Genomic DNA, 9,055 nt, shown 5'->3' on the forward strand with positions numbered 1-9,055 from the left:
TGAACTGTATTATCATTTACAAAGCACATTCAGCAGGAGTATCGTGGACAGATTCTTTCCATTCTCCTCCTCCTCCAAGTCTCAACTTCCTTTGTAATAAGATGGCACTGTTGGGGGAGGCAGCAACTCCAGGCCACCTTTTAACACCTGCCCTGCCCATTTTCCCCACTGTCCTGCCAAGACCATTACAGTATGAACAGAACCCAAGGAGGACTTTATTCTATATTTTAACATATTCTAAAAGATCTAAGACCTAACTCTATAACAAGAAGATTTACTTTATTTTTTGTTCTCTTTTATTTTTCTTGGAGCATAGTTGATCTACGTTGTTGTGTTAGTTTCAGGGGTGCAGCAAAGTGTATCAGTTATAGACACACAGATATGCATTCTTTTTCAGATTCTTTACCCTTGTACATTATTACAGAATATTGAGTAGAGTTCCCTGTGCTATACAATAGGTCCTTGTTGTTATCTATCTTATAGTAGTGAGTGTATGTTATGTATGTTAATCCCAGACTCCTAATTTATCCCTTCCCCCCAACATTTTCCCTTTGGTAATTATAAGTTTGTTTTAGAAATTTGTGAGTCTGTTTCTGTTTTATAAATAAGTTTATTTGTATCCTTTTTAATATGAAAGATGAGATGGTTTGATGGTATCACTGACTCAGTTGACATAAGTTTTGAGCAAACTCCAGGAGATGGTGGAAGACAGGTAAGCCTGGTGTGCTGCAATCCATGGGGTCGCAGAGTCAGACAACTTACTGACTGAACAGCAACATCCTTTTTAAAATTAGATTACACATATGAGTGATACCATATTATATTTCTCTTTCTCTGACTTACTTCACTTAGTATCATAATCTCTAGGTCCACGCATGTTGCTGCAAATGGCACTATTTTGTTCTTTTTTATGGTTGAGTAATATTCCATTGGATATATGTACCACATCTTTTTTATCCTTTCCCCTGTTTAGGCTGCTTCTATATCTTAGCTATTGTAAATAGTGCTGCAAAAATCACTGGGGTGCAAGATTTACTTTTGTTTGATTTTTATTTCAAGGGTTTAATATTTTAAGAATATTGAAAACATTTTAATATTTAAAAGCTTAAAGCCTTTAAGTTTCTGACTTTTAGCATTATGTTTAGAAAGACTTATATATACATTTTTTCTTTTAGATTTTTAACTTTTTCCCCCTTTATTTACATGTTTCAGTTCAGTTCAGTCACTCAGTCGTGTCTGACACTTTGCGACCCCATGAATCGCAGCACGCCAGGCCTCCCTGTCCATCACCAACTCCCGGAGTTCACTCAGACTCACGTCCATCGAGTCAGTGATGCCATCCAGCCATCTCATCCTCTGTCGTCCCCTTCTCCTCCTGCCCCCAATCCCTCCCAGCATCAGAGTCTTTTCCAATGAGTCAACTCTTCACATGAGGTGGCCAAAGTACTGGAGTTTCAGCTTCAGCATCATTCCTTCCAAAGAAATCCCAGGGCTGATCTCCTTCAGAATGGACTGGTTGGATCTCCTTGCAGTCCAAGGGACTCTCAAGAGTCTTCTCCAACACCACAGAGGGTTTTAATCAATCTAAGTTGTTTGGTATATAGCATAAGAGAAGACTACTGTAATCTCCCCAAATAGGTAAATTGTTCTCATATCATTTATTCTCATAAATTTATTTATTCTCATAAAGATTCATTCTTTCCCCCAGTGGCTCATATTTAAATTCTTATGAATATGGTCATTCTTTCTTTCACATCATTATTGACCCCGATTTCCATACCTATACTATATTATTTATAGGACTGGTGCTTTACAACATATTCTGCTTTCTGCTGGTTCAAGTTCTCCCATTAAATTGTTCCATATTCTTATCTATTCTTGCTCACTCAGACTTCTAGATTAAATTTAGAACAGCTTTGTCAAGTTAAGAAAAAAAATTCCACAGGGACTGTGCTTGTGACTGCATCAAATTGATAAATTAAATTACGATTAATCATTCAGCCTTCCCACCCAGAAATATATGGTATGCCTCTGTAGGAGAAGCCACTTAAAGAAAACAGAAAAAGAATCTCAAATTAGTTTTTGAATTACTGCATAATTACAAATGACAGCTCAGGCTGCAGTGGTTCACTAGAAAGTTAATTGAAAAAAGTCAACACTTTGGCATAAATAACCTGCTTAAAGCTTGCCTTCCCTTTCTAATAAGAACTTCCAGAAAAGCTTTCCTATAAAAAGTCTATAAAACATATGAACTTTACTGCTTTCCCACAGGATCTGGGGAAAGCAAAACAAAACAGAAACAATTTGCTAACAAGGGTATATCCGTCCTTTAAAAGAGCAGCTTATTCACTCAAATAATTGCAAGCAATACAATCTGAGTGTAACTCAATTTTAAAGGTGGGTTGAGAGAAGGACATTCCAGGGCCCATACATGCTGTTAGGCACTGATACCCAAGAAAGTCCAGGTCAAAACCTTGGTCCCCTATTGCTGAGATTAGTTCTTTCTGGCCAAGTGCTTTTGGAAACCATGAACTGCTGGAACATCCGAGCACAGCACAAATGACAAGTGTGTTGGGGCTGGGACAAAGGAATATAAATCTTCCACCAGGGAAGAATCTGTGTAACTCTGGTTTCTAACTATTTATTTATGTCTAAAATTGCTTACTCCTTGGAAGGAAAGTTATGACCAACCTAGATAGCATATTCAAAAGCAGAGACATTACTTTGCCAACAAAGGTCCATCTAGTCAAGGCTATGGTTTTTCCTGTGGTCATGTATGGATGTGAGAGTTGGACTGTGAAGAAGGCTGAGCGCCAAAGAATTGATGCTTTTGAACTGTGGTGTTGGAGAAGACTCTTGAGAGTCCCTTGGACTGCAAGGAGATCCAACCAGTCCATTCTGAAGGAGATCAGCCCTGGGATTTCTTTGGAAGGAATGATGCTGAAGCTGAAACTCCAGTACTTTGGCCACCTCATGTGAAGAGTTGACTCATTGGAAAAGACTCTGATGCTGGGAGGGATTGGGGGCAGGAGGAGAAGGGGACGACAGAGGATGAGATGGCTGGATGGCATCACTGACTCGATGGACGTGAGTCTGGGTGAACTCCGGGAGTTGGTGATGGACAGGGAGGCCTGGCGTGCTGCAATTCATGGGGTCGCAAAGAGTTGGACACGACTGAGCGACTGATCTGATCTGATCTGATGATCCAGCAATCCCACTTCTGGGTATACATCCAAAGGAAACAAAATTATTATCTCAAAGAGATATATATGTACTCCCATGTTCACTGCAGCATTATTTACAATAGCCAAGACCTAAGTGCAGACAATGAAAGGATAAAACTGTGATTCATATAGAGTCAGCCCTGCATACCTAAGGATGTGTAATGCACAGATAAGGAAACTGACTATATTCATTATATTGCACCATTTTATACAAGGGACTTGAGGACCCAAAAATTTTGGTATCCACAGGGGCTCCTGGAACCAATGCCCCACAGAGAGTGAGGGATAACTCTATATGGAATATTATTCAGCCTTAAAAAGGGAAGAAAATATTGTTATTTGTGACAATATAGGTGAATTCAGACAGCACCATGCTAAGTGAAATAAGCCAGGCAGAGAAAGACAACTAATGCATGGTATCACTTATAAGTGATTCCATCACTTAATGAATGGAATCTATTAGAAAACTGGTACCCAGTGTAGGGGAAATAGGGAGAGATAGGTAAAAAGGTACAAAATTTTTAGCTACAACATGAATAAGGTCTGAGGATCTAATGTAAAACATGGTAACTACAGTTGATAACAGTCATGTATGATTGAAATTTGCTAAGAGCAGAACCTAAATGTTCTCACCAAAACCAGTAAATGTGTATTAGTTCACTCCATGGAGAGAATACTTTCATAATGTTATCTGTATATCAAATCATCACACTATATACACTTTAAGTATCTTAGAATGTTTTTGTCAATTATACCTCAATAAAACTGGAAAGAAAAAAATCCTGCCTTAGCTAAAACAACATGACTTGACATTACCACTTAAAACAGCCAGAGATCAAAAGCAGCAGAGGCTACATGTGATTGTGTTTTCTTTTTCAAAAACATTTTTGCCTATCGCCTTTTATTCCCACAGCAACCCTTAAGAAGTTAGAGCCCTCCAACTTTCATCTGCAGAGACAGGAAGACTTTAAATCACTTGCTGCTGGTGGTTCTCCATCTGCCCTCCTCCTCCCACCTCAGGAACTGGCTGATCTCCCTATACTGCGTCTCCTGCCTGCTTCACCCTCCAGCTTCCACTTGGCACTGGCCAGAGAGGGAGATCAGAGGAGGGGAAAGGTGTAACACAGAACAAACCTGACTCCCTGCTTGGTCACTCTGGATCTTACCTCTTTGCAAAACAATGTTGCCTCTGGCCTGAAATATGCAAGGCAGCACATTCTCAAGGCTTTGCCTCCCAGGCTTGATCTTTCAAGGCCTAATAGTTTTCATTTATATAAAGATAAAAAAGTTGCACAACAGAGGATCACACTGGTCCTGTTGGAGGTTGACAGCAGACCTACAGGGACAGCTGCAAGAGCAAAGGATTATCACATTCCCTTCCTGGTCTGGTCCGCACCAAGACTTCTGCAACAACTAGCTACACCCCTGCCCCCTTTGAAGCCTGAATTCTAACTCAGGGGTAAGACGGTTCCTTGGGACACTAGGTTACCATCTTCTCTGTCTGCTGGGTTTCCAAAAAGTCACTATACTTTGCCCCAACACCTCGTCTCTTGATTGAGTAGCCAGTCATGTGGCTGAGCAGTACGGGGTTTGGACAAAAGGAGAGGCTGGTGAACTTATCCCCGACTTGTCCTGTCCCACCAAGTTGGTGGTCCAGCAGTGGCTGACTTCTGCCAAGGTCCCCCTGCAGCCCTGGAGGGCGAGCCCTCCTTGGGAGCTCCACCCCCACACTCACCTCCAAGCTCTGGAGCCACAGTCCCTTCCCTGCCCCTTCAGACCGGGGTGGGGATGGCACCCCACCAACCCTCTTACCTGGGTGCCTCACTGTCATTTGTTGGTTCCGCGAAACCTACCCCCTCTTCTATAGAGTCCCTTCAAAAATGTCTTGCATTTTTGTGTTTTTTTTTTCCTGTTTCCATTCTAACCAATATACTTGCCCACCAAAATCTCACCGTAAATGAATGGTACAGCTAGGACTAAACAGCTTCCTTGGCTTAAACTATGCCTCTCTTTCCATCTTAGTCTTTCTTCTAAGCACAGACTGGAATATGAACCTCTCTAGAGCATACCATGAATAATATGGCAATTTCCGTTAACCCAATGGTCTCAATCAACATTTCTGATTGTTAGAACGAGAAGTGGGAAGTGAGCCAGCATGCTGCTAACCATCTTCTAATGCATGGGACAGCCTCCCACAACAAGGAGTTATCCAGGCCCAAATATCAACAGTTCCGAGGTTGATTACTCCTCCTGCAGAACGACCCACAGCTGCGACTTTCCTCCTCTCTAAAATGCTCTCAGATGCCTATAACCACTGCTCTCAAGCCAGGCCACTGGCAGAAGTATGTTGAGTCCTGCCCCAGGTCCCAGGTGCCTTGCACCAAGGCCTCAGAAGTGGAGCCCAGAACCCAAGTCACCTCCAAAGCTGATTGAGCCCCTTTGTAACTGTTGCCCAAAGCCCCTGATATCACTGACAAGCTTCCTGACTCCCAATTAGGCAAAGATGCCCACTCCTGTAAACACACTATAGCGTCCCAATCAATCAACACCAACCTTTCAGCAGGAATTTTTTTCATCTTGAGGCTATAAAAATTGGCTATTAACTCATGAAAATTGTTGGCTTTCCCTGGTCTGTCAGGAGGTCAGCCCACTGTGCTCACATTATCTCTGCTCTTTGCTCTTAATAAACTCATTCCCTTCTGAAATGCTCTATGTCTGGAAATTCTTTTCCAACCTGTGCTCACACTGACTCAACAAAGAATGGGGGAAGGATTGGGGAGATGGTGACCTTCTCAGACAGGGCCAGGTGCTGGCCTGAGAGGTCCAAGAGTTAAGGTAAAAATGACCTTTACCCCCTAGGCTGAATTTTCCTTTCTTGAAGGGAGCTGATACTTTGGGGCCTAACAAGGAAAATAAAATGACTACATGGGGCAAAAGTCTGGAAAAACACACATCAAAATATTAATTGTAAAGATGTCTCTGAGTGGTAGAATTTTTAGTGATTTCTTTATGGTTATCTATATATTTTAAATTTTGCGGGACTTCCCTGGTGGTCCAGTGGTTAAGAATCCACCTTTCAATGCATGGGATGTAGGTTTGATCCCTGGTCAGGGAACCAAGATTCCACATGCCACGTTGCAACTAAGCAACGAAGACCCAGCGCAGTCCAAAAAAGTTAATAAAATAAATTTTGCTAAAAAAAAAAAAATAAATAAATAAATAAAAATAAATTTTGCAATAAAGGTTAGTTAACATTTATATAATTATTTAAAACTCTAAACAGAAGCTATTATGCCATATTCACTGATTCCATCCCTCCCAACCCCAGTTCCTTGAGTGCATAGAATTTCACATGGCAATATATCAGGGTGCTTTAATAATGAAAACCAGAAAATTGTCTTTACAACCAATTATAAGGAATGACTCTACTTCCTTCAAGGTCATTCATATTTGAGGAATGAATGAAGTATTCTTTACTTTCAAATGACATGTACTTATGCAACTGACCAAGTTTACTTTCCTAGAGGCAAATTTGAGACTCAGCACAAAAGCAATATAGATCTGTGCTGTCCTATATGGTAGCCACTGTAGGCTAATTTGTTTCAGTCATGTCTCTCCACAACCCCATGGACTATAGACCGCCAAGCTCCTCTGTCCATGAGATTCTCCAGGCAAGCACACTGGAGTGGGTTGCCATTTCCTTCTCCAGGGAATCTTCCTGACCCAGGGATCAAACCTGCATCTCCTGTGGCTCCTGCATTGCAGGCAGATTCTTTACCGCTTGAGCCATCAGGGAAGCCCCAAGGTAGCCATTAGACACACACTATTTTTTTAAATTGAAGTATAGCAGATTTACAATGTGCCAATCTCTGCTGTACAGCAAAGTGACTCAGTTATACACATATTAAATATTCTTTTAAAAATATTCTTTTCCATTATAGCTTATCCAGGAGATTGGATATAGTTCCCTGTGCTATACATTAGGACCTTGTTGTTTACCCATTCTAAATGTAATATTTTGCATCTACCAACCCCAAACTCCCAGTCCATCCCTATCCCTTCCCCCTCTCCCCCTTGGCAACCATAAGTCTGTACTCTATGTCTGTGAGTCTATTTCTGTTTTGTAGAGAGGTTCATTTGTGCTACATTTTAGATTCCACATATTAGTCATATCATATGGTATTTCTCATTCTGACTTACTTCACTTAGTATGATAATCTCTAGTTGCATGCGTGTTTCCGTTTTTGTGGCTGAGTTAATACTCCACTGTTTATATGTATCTCATCTTATTTAGCCATTCATCTGTCACTGGACATTTATCTTGTTTCCATGTTTGGCTGTTGTGAATAGTGCTGTTATGAACATTGGGGTGTGTGTTTCTTTTAGAATTATAGTTTTCTCAGGTCCAGGAGTGGGATGGCTGGATCCTATGGTAATTCTATTTTTAGTTTTCTGAGGAACCTCCATACTGTTTAACAAACAGACATACACTATTTAAATGTAAATTAATTAAATATAGAACATTTCCATTTTCACAGCAAGTTCACACTTTATTTTTTCCCCTGGACTTACTTTCTCTCTTACATTATCTTTGCTCCCCATATCTGGTTACATTTATTTTCTGCTGACTTGCTACGCCTCTACATGATTTTGTTGCAAACCACCCTAGTTCCTTTGTAGGACAATTCAGGGTATCAGTACTTCTAAACATTTGTGTCGAGATAACCTTGTGTTGCTGGGAGCTCAGCCTTAGTTTTTCTAGAGTGCACTTAAATCATATAACCCGCAGAACAACGTCTGAAATGCTAAGAGTTTCCAGTTTCCAAAGAGGAAAGCTAAGTCAGGAGAGGTTAAGTGACCTGAGGAGGATTCATACCAAGGAGCAGAACCCCAGGCCGGCGGGACCCTGGAGTCCCAGCCGGCCGAGTTCTCACCCCCGCTGGAGATGCCGAGCACAGCCGTTCGCTCACCCTGCCGCCCCACTACGCCGCATCGCCCGAAACACTAGCTGAATACCTCTACATAAAACCCGAAACCATCACCATTTTATAAATGAAATAGGGATGAAATGTTCTTAATACTCGGCCTTTGTTTATTTGACTCAGGCCCTCCCCAAGGAGCCCGTAGCGATCGCCGGCCAACCGAGTCTCGCTTGCCCCCGCTCCCTGCCGGTCCGGGCGAGGCGGGCGGCGCCGAGAGTTCTGGGCCGGTGGCTGGTCAGGAGCTGGGTCTCCCGCGCGCCTTGGTTTTTAAGCTCCTTCTGGAGGGTTTCAGAAAAGCCTGACCCCAATCCCCCCGCACGCCTTACCTGCCGCTGGGCACAAAGCTGAAGCTCTCTGAGCCACCTCCGGGCTCCGCGCCACCACCCGCCCTACGAACACTGCAGGAGCGCGCTGGGATTGGCTGCCGAGTCGGAGGGACGGGGAGAGGCGAGCGGAGGAAGGAGGAGAAACCGGGCGGGGTGGGGAGTGTGTGGGGAAGGGATCCCGCCTACGCCTCCTCCCCCGAGGGCGCAGCCCCAGCACTCTGCTAGGTTACCCGAGCCGCAGAACTGGCTGTGAACTTGTCCAGGCGGCAGTCTTCGGCCCAGCTCCTGCCCTGTCCCTTGCGCCTTGCTTGGCGGCGCCAGTGGGCTGAGGGCGCGCATCCGCAGGGGAGCGGGGAGCCCTAAGCTCGTGCTCCGGGCCCGCAGAGTGTCTGGGGCTGTGCACCGTGTGCCCCATCTCTAGTTGGGGGCATCGGAGCCCCCTCCTCTGCCCCACTCCCGCCACGGGAACCCGCTGGATCTTTTTTGGGTTAGTAGCTCCGGCCCTGGTGGAATAACCAGGGAG

General features: G+C 43.4%; 1 protein-coding gene across 2 annotated transcripts in view; it reads right to left on the reverse strand.

The window, feature by feature from the left end:
* BLVRA (biliverdin reductase A) overlaps positions 1-8,661 on the reverse strand; it is a 45,963-nt gene extending 37,302 nt beyond the window's left edge. Inside the window, exon 1 of one of the 2 annotated variants that reach the window (XM_006049316.3) lies at positions 8,533-8,661. Coding sequence is in view for 1 of the 2 variants with exons in the window: in XM_006049315.4 (XP_006049377.1) it covers positions 4,391-4,441 (51 nt within the window). In the remaining variant the exon portion in view is untranslated. Of the gene's footprint in view, positions 1-4,390; positions 4,502-8,532 lie in introns of those variants that run through there. The other variant, XM_006049315.4, reaches the window with a different exon arrangement.
* Positions 8,662-9,055: the final 394 nt, after the last annotated feature.

The sequence above is a fragment of the Bubalus bubalis genome, chromosome 8, assembly GCF_019923935.1.
Source record: "Bubalus bubalis isolate 160015118507 breed Murrah chromosome 8, NDDB_SH_1, whole genome shotgun sequence".
Lineage (NCBI taxonomy): Eukaryota > Metazoa > Chordata > Mammalia > Artiodactyla > Bovidae > Bubalus > Bubalus bubalis.